At 41.6% G+C, this 15,561-nt stretch overlaps 1 protein-coding gene across 1 annotated transcript; it reads left to right on the top strand.

The window, feature by feature from the left end:
• Positions 1-3,049: 3,049 nt before the first annotated feature.
• Positions 3,050-10,079, top strand: LOC103779313 (pro-neuregulin-1, membrane-bound isoform-like; the record flags this gene model as incomplete). The annotated part of the gene is made up of 2 exons (XM_008946939.1): positions 3,050-3,227; positions 9,955-10,079. Coding segments are annotated over 2 exons (303 nt in total), but the record flags the coding sequence as incomplete, so codon positions are not given.
• Between the last annotated feature and the right edge of the window lie 5,482 nt (positions 10,080-15,561).

Here is a 15,561-nt window from a genome sequence, read left to right as displayed (position 1 = left end):
CTTCCCCCCCCATCCCTGCTGGCAGCAGCAAGCATCACCCAGTGGGCAGAAGCCTCACTGGTAGCAGCAGTGGTGCTGCATGCCAGGCACAGCAAGGAGCGGTGGAAGGGAGCCAAGCTGGCAGGAGATGCCATGGGGACAAAGGGAGAAGGGGTAGAAAGGCGAGGGGAGGGAGGAGTCGGAGGGAGCAATGTCTAGTTATCATTATAAGCATTTTTGCGTCCTCAAGCAGTGTTTTTACCCCTCAGACAAGGTCCTGTCTTACCAGCACTAGAGAAATTGACATAGACTGTGATGAAAGTCAACTCCGTTTTGCAAGAGTGGAAGCTGTAGCTGATCTCGATCCAAGCGCACAATGCGGTAGTTTTATCAGCATGAGCTTTCTCATATGCCTGGCAGGTCTTATTAACTTTTGCAAAACTGCAACTGAAAGGAAACAAACACAGTGTAAATGAAAAGGAGAGGGGAAAAAAAAAAAATAAAGAAAAGAACAAGAAGAAGAAACAATCTCTTTTCTGTAATGTCTTTGAACAGCTTTTACTGCTTTCCCTGGAGAGCCTGCATGCTTGGACAGCGAGTTACTGTGAATTAGTGAGGGTCACTGCCATTGATTAAATCCTCTTTTATGTTTCCTGGTAACTCCTGAATTATGGCAAGAGTTGAGCATATTAATTATGAGGGTTTTTTTTTTTCATTGACACTTCTGATGGAGGAAAAAAATCTGCAAGTCATTTTCATCACATAATACTGAAATAAAATAAAATTCAGGAACAAAATGGCATCTCCCTTTTGTTCCCAACTTCACACTGCTACGTTGACAAGAAAATCAATATTCAGATGAAGTCTTAAGCAGAAAAATTTTGATCCTTGCAATTGTGGTTATTGTCTTAATTTATGAAAGATACGGACTAGGACTATAATAAGTGAAATATGGTGGAATAAAGAATATTGCCTTTTTATTTCATACCTCTGTAGCTCTTTTTATTATATAGTGACAAAAAGACTATAATCTTAACTACTGAAAAAATGAAACTATAAGCACAAACCTCACTAGTAAGGCTGTTAATCAGTGCTAATTTTTTTTTGTCGTTCAGAAATTTAAAGATTTTTTTTTTTTTTGAAATTCTGTCTTTCAGGTAAATGTTTGAATATTTATGCATTTTATGAAATCCTGGGCCTTACCTGTCCTATTGCCACCCTGACACATATGCCTAGCCTGAGTGTAAAACCTCCATAAACACCCCCTGCAGAAAACATACACCTCTCAGATAGTTTGCTGATATCTAGCCTAAGACTTCCTGCCAGGGATTTGTTTTCTACAGCAGCAGAGACTCATGGAAAAAGTTGTCACCTTCCTCTTAATGACAATTTTTTTTAATTACTGAAGTCTGCTCTGTCCCTATCCTGTCCTCTGCTGGTGGCCCAGCGGGCACCACTTCATTTGCTTTTTCACTACAGGCCACATTTTCCCAAACACCATTGTTTATGCTGCTCTGCTCCAGGCTCAGTTTTCAGGGAAATCAGGCTTTCCCTGTTTTCCCTGGGCTTTCCTGGGAACAGAAGGGTTTCCTCACGTGTGGCACAGGCTATGCTGCAGTCTGCAATGAGCAACTGCTTGTCAGACATCTGTGTATCCAGTTCTTTATACACATCTTTTATAATTACACCCATGATAGTGTTGCTTGGTTTTTGTCTGATTGGAATAATATTTAAGGGCAGTTGACATCAGTGAGTCTCCACAAACACACAAGCAACAGATACTAAAACATAATCAGATGTATTCCAGTTAAAATATAGTTCTTGTACAGGCCTGTACGGGAGACTTCTTGGTGTCTCAGTGAATGCTCCCAATCTGCATGTTACAGATAATTATTTGGCCATGCTAGTTATTTGTTTCCTTGGACAACATTTCAGCTGTTTGGGAAACAAAACATACTGCATGGGAATACTGGCTCCCTGGAGGTAATGACCAACAACTGGGGTGCAGCCCATTGAGGATGGGCTCACAAGCTATTGCCCGTTGGCTGACCAGCTGTAGCTTTCAGTGTTAGCCCTTCCCAGTTGCATGGTAAAGGTGTTATCTTAAGCCTGAGGTGAAGTAAGGTTAAACTAGGTGGCTTACCTCATTACTGGAGCACGATACAGTCTGGTTTACAGCTAACCCACAGGGTCAAATGAAGGGTGGTGCCTCGCAGAGGAATTGCATCTTTCTGTGAAGGCTGTACTTAAAGATCAGTACTGGTTGTGGAATATTAGAGGTCTTTAACTTAGAAAACTTTAAATGGTTTGAGATTTACCCACAGAAGAAACACTATTGCTACAACACAGTAGAAATTGAGATGCATCAGCTGGAGCCCTTCAGTGTGTGGGAGCTGTTGGCTAAGCCTTTTCAAGGCAGTGTCCCCTTCTGGGTCCAAAATACCCTTAATTGTTATTGATTCTCTTGATGGGCTTCCAGGCCCGCTGTCTCTTGCCTCAGGGAAAGGATATGGCCAAGCTGAGGTTTGAGGAAGGTGTATAATGTGGGTTATAATGTTTAGCTTTTCTAATATTAGAGAAGCTACTGAGCTTGTATTTGTGCTACTAGCTCCTTGTCACAACAGGTGCACCTGGAGCCTTTGAATAGCACCTAACTCATAGAAATCAAAATAAATAAACCAGCAAGACACACTCCCTTTCTCTTTCTGCTGTACTTACCAAGACTGCTTGCTGCAGCAGGCTGTCTTGTGCCTAGGTGCACACGATCAATTAAGGGTTGTCAGTGCTTCATACCGTATTCAGACACAGCACTTTCATTCTTGCTAAGGCTGTGTATGGCTTGTGGGTTGTAAGACCCATGCTGGAGGACTCCAAAGGGCCGGGGCAGGCTGTCATTAAATCTGTGCTTATGCTTTGAGGATGATATATAAATTTTTCATATTTTGGTGTAGAAGCATTGTTAGTCTGGCTGGAGTGTTGCTGTCTGTGGCTCGCCTAGTTCAGCTGAAGTTAGCACTGTTTTCCCTTTTGAGGATGGCTTAATCACCAGCACGTTCTTTTATTTCTTTAGCGGTGCCTCCCAAATTGAAGGAAATGAAAAACCAAGAGGCTGCTGTGGGTCAGAAGCTAGTGCTGAGGTGTGAAACCACTTCAGAGTACCCTGCACTCAGATTCAAATGGTTAAAGAATGGAAAGGAAATAACAAAAAAAAACAGACCGGAAAATGTCAAGATCCCTAAAAAACAAAAGTAAGTACAGAGACATGTCTCACAAGCGGGGCTGGGAGGGAAGGGGAGAACTGTTCACCAGAACACAAGCATTACAGTTGTTAATTGCAGTATCACAAAGCAAAAAGCTGTGAGTTATGGAGGAAGAAAATTTACGGTAACAGATACTGATGTTATTTTTCTTGAATGTATGGATAAAGTGGTATTATGGTATAAATATTTAATAAATAATTTTTGCTTTTCAATTTCTGTTTATTTTCTGATAGCTAAAGACTCTAATTTTAACCAGTAAACCTTGGAGACAGGCCATTTTTTTAACTCCTGACAAGAACAGAGGTACCTTATGCTTATTGTTTAAAATCCAAGACCATCTAAAATCATCAAAGCCAGGTAGTTTTGGAAATGTTTTTTAATTTGGCTTTGCAAGGAATCTAGTCCTTTAAGAAGGGCTGAATGCTGTCTGCATTAGTTTTGAATGCCTTATACAAACTTGCAGTAGTCCTTTACCAGAGGCATTCCCACACATGCTGAGCAAAGCAGGAGTCTAGGAGATGTCAGATGAGTAGCAAAGCCTGCAAATATTATCCTCCTGGTTGGGGGAAAGCATCTCCTACGTATGCCTGATGACCAGTGCCAAAAAATGGTCTGGTGCCTTGTTTCTGCGGGGAAGAAGAAGGGTCTGCACAATGTGTTATCTGCATTGAGCAAGAGAAGGCCTTTGCTGTTTCATCTCTACCCTGTTGTGTATGTTAAAAAGTTTCAGTGGTGGCCACACGTCCATCAAAGGAAGCTATGCAAATCAGTTTGAACACAGACTTTCAACTCTCACTTCTGGTCTCAGTAAACCGGGCTGCTGTCTGCTGCACTATGCCACACCTTCGCTTCATACAAAACACAGAGGATTTGGTGTGGATTCTGCAAGAGATCTTTATTTATAGCATGTCAAGTGCCCCATACTGTCAAGTCTCATCTCATTAGGCAAAGCAGCATCCAAAATCAAACAGGTGTTTGACTTCTCAGAGTTTTACAGGTTGAAAACAAGACATTCTTCCCTACCTTGCCATTTTTTGTGCCCGGGGCACAAGGCGAAACAAGGAAGGGGGCAGAGCAGCGTCGCCGCAGCCCCTGTGCCACAGTTGCATGAAAGGCAAGAGGGAACCTATAATGTCTCCTTCCAGCACTTGCAAAATGGAGCTGTTCCAAGTGGCAGAAAGCCTGGCAAATTGTCTGGACTCATTTGCAGGGCCATATGTCTCTTCCAGAGTTGTATTTTCAAGTCTATCCTGTAAAGAAAATGCTCAGGTCAGTGGCTGGTCCGCAGCTTCGCCAGCAACACCATTGCCTGTGAGGGACAAGTGGTATGTTTTCTCCTCTTGCATTTTCGCTTATGCTGACTGACCAAACTCACTGGAGCCAGGATTTCACCTTCTAGGGCTGAGCTTTATCAGTTCAGCATTCGATCAGTAACTGCCTTCTGCTAGCTTGCTTCTTTCTCTCTTTTTTTTTTTTTCTTTTCCCCATGAAACTTTGAAGAGCTGGCAGAAGGGAAGGTGGCTAATAACTACTGATTAGAGCATGCATGTGGAACGTGTGAGACTGTTTTTCAGGCTGATGTCCCAAAACATGTTTAAAATTCCCCGAAAGATATATAGTTAAAACAACTGAAGTTGAACATTTTCTGGAAAATGGTAAGCTGAAGTCCTGTTCCCTCAGCATAAGTGGGCAGAGTGCAGGGTTTGAGCTGGATTTCACACTTCTGTGGGCTATCCCATCCATGAGGGTACTGCTCATGGCAGGAATTTCTCTCTCCAGTTATCTGTTTTAAAACAGAAATGTTGATGTGGAACAGAGAAGCCCTTCCTGTTAGAGTTGTGAAAGTCGCTAGGTGTACAGTACAAAAAGAGGAAAGACAAGGGATGTCTGCTGACACATGAGGGATTGTACTTGCCTTTCCGCTTTGAGATCTTAGTTTGGTGACACATGAGGGCTTTGCCATTTCTTCTATTGCTGTTTATGTTTGCTTCCAGGACTGAATAGATGTAAACAGCTCGAGAGGAGATAGATAGACTTAATTTCGATAAAAAGTGGAACAGGCACGTGTCCTAAAGGAACATGGGAGGAAATGCCGTGGAAATGAATACATAAAAACACATGTAGGTTGCAGCAAACAAACTCATGTTAAAAAGATCCCCTCACAAATGAAAGGAAAATCAATGATCAAGGAGTTTTTCCCCCACTTCTTTTCTGTGGTTTGTTTTGGTTTTTTATGACAGCACATTGAGAAATGTTTGTCATGTTCGTCTGCTGCCATACTGTTGAAACAAACATTTTAGAGTGAATTGTCTTACTATTACCAAGTGTGGGGAAAAAAACAACTAGGAAGGCTAGAGTAGTTGTTGAGCTGTCTGGGATTAATGTCTATTTTAAAGGTCAAACGGCTTCATAAAAAGTAGACTATGTTTTTGAAGAACCACTAGCATGCAGGGTACAACAGTCTTACTGATTCCTTCAGTACAAACACTTGAGAATAAGACTTTCTACATACATATTTCTACATATATTTCTTCCTACGCAAGAAATCACCTTTCTTGTGTGGTAGCAGAATGAAGCCTGTTTGTTGCTGAGAGAAAGATTAATTTTTCTGAGTCCTGGCTACTTATCTTTAGGATTTTTAACAAATTGCAAAAATACCTGGCAGAATGACAAAGCTCAGAAATTGAAAATTAAGACCTTAGCTTGGCACCCAGAGTAGACATGGAAAAGAGAATGCTGCAGTTTGGTCTTTATTGGGTGCATTTGGACAGTGTGAATTCTAGTGGTTCAAAGGATATGCAGAAAAGTGGGGTGGATGCTGCCCGTGTTTTCCTAGAGTTTAGAATACTCTGGCAATGTAGGCTTCATTAAGGCTTAACCTTCTGAAGACTGCCTCTTATGCGAAATGAAATGGAGAGATCACTCTTCTCAGCTTGCTAGGTTGATTTCAGAGTGGGTGATTTGAAGGATACAGAGCCTCAACATACAGTGAGGTGACAGTACAGCGGGTGAATCACACTACACAACTATGCCCCTTCTCCTTACATTGGAAAGCCACGAGAAACTGAATGAGTTTGAATTTTAATGAAAGGGACTTAAAGCACTCACTTTTTATTTCAAATTTAACATGGAGTAAGAGCATGCCATCAGTGATTTTCTACTGCTCTTATGATTGCTGATGATTCATGATACATTATTGATTGATTTTTGTGTCCAGGCTCCTTTGTGTCTTACTGAGAGAGTTGGGGCTGTTCAGTCTGGAGAAGAGAAGGCTCCAAGGTGACCTTATTGTGGCCTTCCAGTATCTTAGGGGGGCCTACAAGAAAGCTGGGGAGGGACTTTTTAGGCTATCGGGTAACGACAGGACTAGGGGGAATGGGGCAAAGCTGGAAGTGGGCCGATTCTGGCTGGACATGAGGAAGAAGTTCTTCCCCATGAGAGTGGTGAGACCCTGGAATGGGTTGCCCAGGGAGGTGGTTGAGGCCCCATCCCTGAGGGTCTTTAAGGCCAGGCTGGATGAGGCTCTAGACAGCCTGATCTAGTGGGAGGTGTCCCTGGTCATGGCAGAGGGGTTGGAACTGGGTGATCCTTGTGGTCCCTTCCAACCCTGACAGATTCTGATCTGTTTTAGCAGAGGACTTTAGAGCCCTGTTGGCTCAATGGTTGGACTTGATGATATTAAAGGTCTCTTCCAACCTAAAGGATTCTATGATTCTATGAAAAATCAGGCACCAGACAGGGGTTTTTCAACTGCTAGCTAACTTTGCCATGCTTCTTTGCTTGTACTGGTAACTCTCTGATTTCAAACCCAGGTGAAGCCTGCCCTTTTTTTCTTTTGGGTAGTGTGCTGTGCATTGTCTGGCTCTTTGAAGAGACACTCCTTTATCAGAGTTGGGTTTTTTGGACAGAGGGAAAGTGTTTGCCACTTCACCTAGCTGATGGCTTTGGATGTGATAGTGCATGAGAAAACCGTGTGTGCTAGTGCCCTGTGCCTTGGGCTTCATCCAAGCTTAGCCTGGATATTTGCCCGCAGACAGGCAATTCTGGATGACAGATGGAGACTGGAAGCAAAATGAATTCAAGCAGTCAGATAAGGTGGGCTGGGACTGCATTCTGCAGATGTATTGCTTTGCCTTTCATGTGTGAATACAAGTTCAGCGGTGTCATAGTGGCAATGAGCTAAAGATATAGCAGAAGCAAATCTTATAGGGAGAGGCATTTTTTTGTGTAGCATGGTGTAGTTTTAGAAAAGACCACATATCTGAATACAAGATCCCTTATCAGGGGCTTTAAGTGAGTACTGTTGGAGTACTGTATTGCTAGGGAGCAGTTTCATTTACAGGCATTAATGAGTCATCCTCTGGCCTAGCTATTTTGAATTCTGTCCTGATATGTCTCAATAATATTCTTAAGGCTATAAATATTCATATTATTTCTCCTGTTCTCAGGGAGAAAACTCTTTAAAATGTTTTTCTAAAAACAAGTACATTTGGCTTGCTACAAGTATAATTGTAAGAAATACAATTACTTCATCTATTTTAATATAATCTTAAAATCATAAAAGGAAGATGCGTTTTCTCACCTTTTCCATAAGTACTATGTAAAACGAAGAGAGTAAAAGTAAACGTGCAGTGCAAAGTTTCTTCTAAAAGCCAAGCGATCCACAGAGATGGTTTGCATCAATGTTATTCTACCTCATAAAGAAATGAAAAGGGACTGCAGCAGACGTACAGTGGGTGCTCAGTTAAACGTGATACAGCTGCAGCTGTGCTTCTTGCTTGTCATTGGGTTAAAGTGAGTTAATAAAAAAATGAGCCTATTTACATTGACTTTTGAAGTATCCTGAGGCTACAGCCTACTCTGTATCTACACAAATGTCTGCAGACATGGCTGAAAGACAACCTGTGTGATATAGGAAATATCGCATGCCCATGCAGGCTGTTAGGTAATGCCAAACATTCCTGGACAAGCCCTCAACAGGCTGTTGCAAAGACAGGAGTGTAGTTGGCTGGCAGGAAGATTAAAGAGCAGGTCATTTTTACTGTGGTATAAGCATAGCTGTTACTCAGATGCAGAATTCTCATACAAAGAGACGGTAGCTTTCGCACTTCTGTCAGTGTCTCAACCACATTTTTCTCACATATCCATGGTTTCCCCCATCTAGAGTCTCTCCCTGTATATCATCAGAAATGCAGCCCAGTTAGTTAGTTCAGTGTTGGAAACTGGGATGCTATTATTGCCTGAGAAGGAGCCTGAATAATCAGCTATTCTGGTGTTTAACATTTGAGCAAACTTGAGCAAACTGCTAATCCTAGCTTGGCTGCTCATCCTTCTTGCAAGTCCACTGGACTCAAGAAGGCATCCCTTTGTCATGGCATGGGGGAAGATTCTTGTGATGTGGGTTTCTAGCAGAGCTGGGGTCCATCTAGCACGCTGCTCTCATCCTGTGAGGGCCACAGTATTGACTCCTCAGCAGTAGAACCTTCATATAGAGGCAGTGAAGGCTGACCTGCTAATAAGCAGATATGTGATATCAGATGGGATAGTCTTCCATGCTGGCGGGAGGGATGTCTCACAAGGATGGGTTGGAAAGTGGCATTGAACCTTTTAGTTACTCCAGAAGGCCCCCTGCAACAACAGACTTGTTTCTGGTCTGAAATCAGACCTCCTCAGGGGTTCCTGGAAGGGGTAACCAGTTGTGATTTTTGCATGGAGAGTTAAGAGACCTGGCTGTGCTGAAGCAAAGCAACTCCCCATAGGTTGCTTAGCTCTGCACTCATTGCTGGACATGATGGTGACTGTGAGCTTTTAGAGTGAATAACCCCCTGCCTCCTGGGGATCAGTCCTTCATGTCAGGGTAGCCCAACTTAGGGAAGCCAATTCTTGTGCACTCTACCAAATTACTATTCTGTAGATAAAGGAGCAGGCTTTGCTACAGGCAAAAACTTCCCAAAAGCACTTCTTTTAAATAGTAACTGGGAACAGCAATAATATGTGTATTTTCCCCAAGCTAGTTATTCCCCACGGTCTATGTAATGGGATTAGTGTCTTCACAGTAGTTGGGGATTCCTTAAATGATACCTGAACATGTTCATACCAAATTAATGGGTAGGCAGGAGTTCTGCATTTTAAAATCTAATCTTAAAACCTTGGAGACTGATTAAATTACATCTCTAAGGCAGGAACAAAATGTAGCTTCATGCAAATTGTGCTTCTACCCATAATTTTTTGTTAGTGCTGGAGAATTATTTACTATTAGGGCTTCAGAGGTTGTTTAAAAAGAGTGATGTGTCCTAATCTCATGATGATATAGTCAGATGTTGGAAACTGCAGTACTTACCCAGAACTCTACTTGTGGCAAATTGAACATGCAGGAGAGGGTGATCTGTTTTAGTATTACACCCGTCTCCATGTCATCTGGGTAGCCAACAATCCAGCACAGAGACAACGGTTATTTTTCAGCTTTTCTTTAAGAGCAAAAGCTCCTCTCAAGCCAAATACATAAATAAATATCTTAATTTGAGTTCATTAATATGCCTGCAAGAGACAGGTTTTCTAATTCTCCTGCCTTGTTTCAAAACTGGATAGTCTTAATCTGTCACTAAGTATGAAAGGCAAGACTCTTTGTTGAGAGGGAAAAAGAAGTGTGCATTAGCTGATGCATTGACTGTTACTCCAGTACAGGATGTTTATGTATTTTTTTCTGATTTCACAGGAAATACTCTGAGCTTCACATTTATAGAGCCACGTTGGCCGACGCTGGGGAATACGCCTGCAGAGTGAGCAGCAAGCTAGGGAATGACAGTACTAAAGCCAGTGTTATCATCACAGACACCAATGGTAAGGTTTAACTCTTCCTTTTACTATCACATTCAGTAAGACTATGTACTAAAGCTGCCACCAGAACAAAAAGGGTCGGAGGAATGAAAAGTTTTCCAAGTGAAATGGAAGTGGAAATCCTGGAATCTGTTGAGTTTATGAAAAAAAATTAGTCAGGCCTTACTTAGCTGCTGCATGGTTGTGATGTTCAGTTTTCCTTACCCAGATAAATGGGATGCCTCCCATGGATCTCAGAAGAGATCAGTATTTTCTGTGAGACGTTTTCCAACACCAAGGATAAGGCACTGTCTAAATAGTCAAGATAAGAAGATGATGAACAAAAAGGAGTATTATTCTAATTCCCATAGTACACGTGGGTAGTGGGGGCTCCATAGGCCTCTGGAGAAGCTTTCATTTAGCCTAAAACATGTCCTGTTATAGACTTCTAAACCAGCACTCGCTTCTCTGTTTTTAAATAATATTTGTATGGTTCTGCCACCATTTTTACTTTCACAGATGTTGATAGTTTTTTCTTTTGATTTTTAAAATAATAAAGACATGAATGTATGAGGGCGTATTATTCAAAGGCATGAAAGTAATTCAGGTACTTCAATATAGATATTGTGATTTAAATATACTTCTTGAGGAACAGAGCTTCATATGAGGCAGACAGCATGCAGTCTTACCGAAACTGCTTTAGTTATTGTAGGTTGCTATTTTTGCAAGGCTCCTTTCCATTTCACTTACAGCAAGTTCCAGTTCCTTCTGATGGAATTTTGTAAGTATTTTCATTGTACACAAATATTTAAGCAGTACTGTTTCTCCTTGTGAGTGAATTGGAGGCTGCTTTTCAGCTGCTATCTCGTTTCTTAAGTGTGACATTGACTAATTCAGCACTGATAATTCAAACTCCAGTATCCAGCCAGTTGTGAAGTGTCAAACAAACATGCCCTCATTAACAAATGAAGCAGAAGTTCTGTGCATATCTGCAATGGGTTTAAATGTGAATTTACCAGGGGTGCTTTTCTGTTCCATATTGTATTGTGAAACACAAGATAGGCATTTAAACAAATAGAAAAAAAAATGTAAACTTTTGCCAGTGGGATTTGTCTTTGGCTATCTGCTGGTTTATGATCACACAGTGATTGCTTGGCTGTATTCACTCTAAGTATTTGCTAATCTATTTCATCAGCTAAAGAATCTCAAGTGCTAAGACTTCATACCAGCTGTATGGCATTATAATAACAATCAGATGTCAGGAGATTTGATATAAAAGTTCAAGCGTTATTTACCAGAATGGTATCAGGAGAAAAATGGGTAGGTGTTTCTGTGTAGCTTTGTAAATGCTCTTGGTTTCCATGAATACAAATTTTGTTTGCTCATTAGCTGCCTACATGGAAAGCTCCTGTACTGTTTCCAAGATACAGGAGTTTCCAAAACTCAGCTGTAGGCACTGTGGCTTGGCAATAATACAGATAAATAAATTTAAAAAAAAAAAAAAAGATAAAAAAACCCAACCTTGGCCTTCCTCCATTACTTTCTCAGACAAGGAGTGGTGTCATGACTGGAGAGTGCATGTGGGACCTCATTCCTGTGCTTCATTATATGGATTTTTCAACATCCTTTTGGGCTGTGCTGAATGACAGCAAAACACGCCTACTGCGGGGGGGCAGGGGCTTGGTTTTGAATGAAACCATTTGTAGGCAAGCCCTGTTATATGCATTTATAACTGATATATTAGAATCCGTCTAATCTCATTGTGAAATGTGAGTTATTTAAAACACAGCCATGCATGCAAACTCTCTTGAATGCAGGGCAAACTTGGATCCAGTCTAAACCTGGCAGCTGGCTCTTGTCTGTAAAGATCTGAGCTGGAAACACAGTGATATCTGAACTTGAACATCTCAGTGCTATTTGATAATCTAGAGTCAGGCATGGCAGCATCCATTGGTGGAATAAATCAGTCATGCATATTTAGTTGCCACACATTCATCTGAGCCCCCTCTGCTTATTGTTGTTTATAAATTACCAGTAAAATTGTTCCTAAATTTCTTCCTAATGATGGAATTTTCCACCTGGAGTTGAGGTCCAGCATAGCCAACATCTGGTAACTTAAGAGCAATGGATCCCTAAGGCCTCAGAGGGCAACATCTGCTTTGCAAACAGGGACAGACCCCCTGCATGGGTGACCTCCTCACCTCTCCTTCCCCCGCATTCCCTGACCTCTTCCCCTTGCTAGCTTAATGACAGTTTTGGGATCTAAACTCGGTAATGAGCCCTGAAGGGCAATCATTACTCAGGTTCTGTACATTGTGAGATCCTGCATTATTCACAGCAAAGAGTTTTTTAAAAAAGGAAAAACAAACAAAAAGAAGCCCAAAAAAACCCCAGACCTCAAAGTATATTTAGTGCTTATTTGTGCCAATGGGCTTTTGGAGAAGACCTTATGGTCCAGTGCAGCCCAGGAGCCCCTGTAGAAAACAAATGCCTGGATATCTGAGTGGGATGAACCTCTCAGCCTAGGCAGAGAGGTTGCTTCCTTCCACCTCCAGCAGATAAGGTGACAGTGGGGTAAAGAAAAATATATCAGAGGGCCTGACTTTCTTATGGTCATATTGAACTTCTCTGCTCTATGAACCATAACTTTAATTATGACCTTAATTTAATGTACTGCCCTCACTTGGTCGTGTTTATTATGTGTGCCCTGCTATCTGCAAACAAGATCTTCCTTCCCCTTTATGCTGGGTGCTTTAAGACTGAGGGTAGACAAGGTGATGGCATATCTGGGCGTAGGGTTATTTTTCTTTCCACTAAAAGGTTAGTGCTTTTCAGTAAAAGTATCTTGGGTTTCATTGCGTAGATTTTTTTCAAACTTTTAACTATTTTAGTTTAATTTTTCTTTGCTGGTGCATGCCACAAAAGAAACATCTAGGGCCAGACCGAAACTTTATCTAGCATAATACTTTGTCTTTAACAGCAACTAGCAATGGGCATTAGGAAAAAACACATGAAGAACAAGGCAAATATGTTGTGGGTTTTTCCCCAAAAATAGGAAAAGCCACACCTTTACACTAAGGTCACATGTCTGAAAATTGTTGATTTCAATTCCCTGCCCCAAATCATAGAAAAACTAGTATTTTTCAGTAAAACAGTTGTTTGAATAGAACAAGTAAGCAAAGAGCTTTATTTTCCCCGATCTCATTCCAAGAAATGGTAACATTTTCTGTCTTAAACAGTAATAGTCAATGCAATAGTAACTCCTGTCCTTGCTGTTGTTTACTTTTATTAACTTTGCTGTTATTTAAAACTGCCGAATTTACTCCTGTGCAAGTTTTTGCTACACATAAACACACCCCCACACACAACACACACAAACCATAATAACCAAATGAGACTTTTCAATTTTCTCGTTTCTACTGAAAGAAACGTAAAGCCTTATTGATAGAACCATATGTGTGGATTAAAAATGCAACCAATATTAAAAAAGGTAGACAAACATCGTTTTTTATCAACATTAATGCCAAGCAGTTGGAGCTATTCTGTTCTCTTTTAAACATATAATGAGTATAACTTGCCCACAGGATACAAAATGCCTTCTTATTTTTATTCACTCCTATTCGTGTATGCTCCACCAAGAAAGATTGTCACTGAGGTCAGAATGCAGGCATGAAGTTCTCCTGGAGTTGTACAAACAGGGCACAGGTTTGCTAGTGCAACAGTAACTGCTTTTTTTTGCATCCTAATTTGACACTTTAGCCAGGCAAAATTCTTGCAGTGAATATTTTCATGGACTTTCTCATGAGCATAAGACTTTAATATGCCTAATAAATATCATGGAGAAAGTACTTCACACCACAGCAAAAGCTTTCAAATTCATGTTTGAAAACTTGCTCATGAAAGCCCTTATTTAGAAAACTAGGTAGGTTGTCAGTGTGCGTGGCTTGGACAGCTTTACCTGAGCTGGAGGGAAAAAGGAGTGCTCAGATGATCTGTTCATGCACCTCAACTGTGGGCAGTGGTAAGCCTTGGTAAGTCCGATAGCTACACAGCCAGTGGCCCATGCAAGCTTCTGGTTTTGTACCCACAGGACTTGCAGTGGTACTAACAGCTCCCGAGTTGTACGGTAGTCAATAGGTAGTTCATCATTCATTAAACTTTAGTTTACTGTTTCTCTTCTGAAGGTAGCCAGTAGCTTATTTTCAAGAAGATGGCAGAGAAGTAAGTAAATAAAAACAACATCTTGCATCCACTACCCATAGACCATCTGACCAACTATGACATACTTCAAGTGCAAGAGAAGTCCCTCCTATTGATACATTAGTTTGAGATTTGATTGAGACGGGATATCAGCGTATCTCTTCTCTCTCTCCCTCTCACATAGTTGCAGGTGGCCTGGGGCCATCGTTTGTTTCTAACTGACTAGCATAATGGGTCAGGTTCTCAGGTAGTGCAAATCAGCATGCCTGGACCTGTACCACTGATCCAAGTCTCCACGTAGAAAGAAATGTCACCATCACTGAGTTTGGCATAGCAATTCCACTAAGAGTGGCTTTGAAGCTTTCCTTGCAATTTGACATAATTGAATTGAGAGAGGTGCTCCTTTCATCTGATTCAGGGTGCCACGAAAAAGATAAAAAGCACAGTATTTTTAAGAAGCAAAAAGTCAGTTCAGCCATTGGATCTTCCTGTGTCCTTGACCATATACACCTGCATGCCACTGAGGCCTCAGACTATGGTGTTACTACTCACCTTCTACACACCTACTCCCTACTCTGACATCTGTAGATGGAGTAACAGAGATCTCAGATACACCCCTGTTCTCAAGGTGTGTGCTAGCTTGTATCATTCTTTGTATAATTCAGAGTGTAGATCTATGTTGGTTGGTTATCCCTGGAGAAAAGGTCTCTCTTAAGCAGGAGGACCTCCTGCCTCTTTCAGAGGCATTACAGCAGAGCTTATTACCCAGGGGCTGAGCTGGCTCCTCTTAGCAGCCAGAACAAAGCTCCCCACCTGGAAGGATGGATCGAGATACCAAGCCCTGCAAAGTGGTGGATTGCTTTAAGTTTTGGGGGGGTTGGAGGGGCTTTTTTCTGTCTGGACAGAGGATACAGCAGGAGATTGGACCTGGCCAGAGTACTAAGGAAATGGTACTGAGAGGCTGCAGGGACCTGTCCTTAAAGCATCCACAAGCAAAGGTCTCTTGTCTGTCCTTCGAAGTTTTTATGTAAGAAAACCCCAGCATAAGCATATCCAGTTTCAGGAAACAGCAGTTTCCCAAAACAAATGCCCCTAGAAGGCAGGGTGCAGAAGTGGATAGATCATCTGAGGTAGCAGCTCCTCGCGGGGACTTAAATGTGATTATGGAGACAGGGCTGTGGGATGCTGTCTTCATACCTCAGCTGATTGCAGCAGAAACTGCAAGCATCATGACTGAAAAATGCTTCCAGCTCTTCCACCTTTGGCAAGTGTTGACGACCCCCTACGAGCAACCTCTTTCCTCTCT

This window comes from Merops nubicus, unplaced genomic scaffold (assembly GCF_000691845.1).
Source record: "Merops nubicus isolate BGI_N331 unplaced genomic scaffold, ASM69184v1 scaffold20949, whole genome shotgun sequence".
Taxonomy (NCBI): Eukaryota; Metazoa; Chordata; class Aves; order Coraciiformes; family Meropidae; genus Merops; species Merops nubicus.
This window is presented reverse-complemented; position numbering and strand designations above follow the sequence as displayed.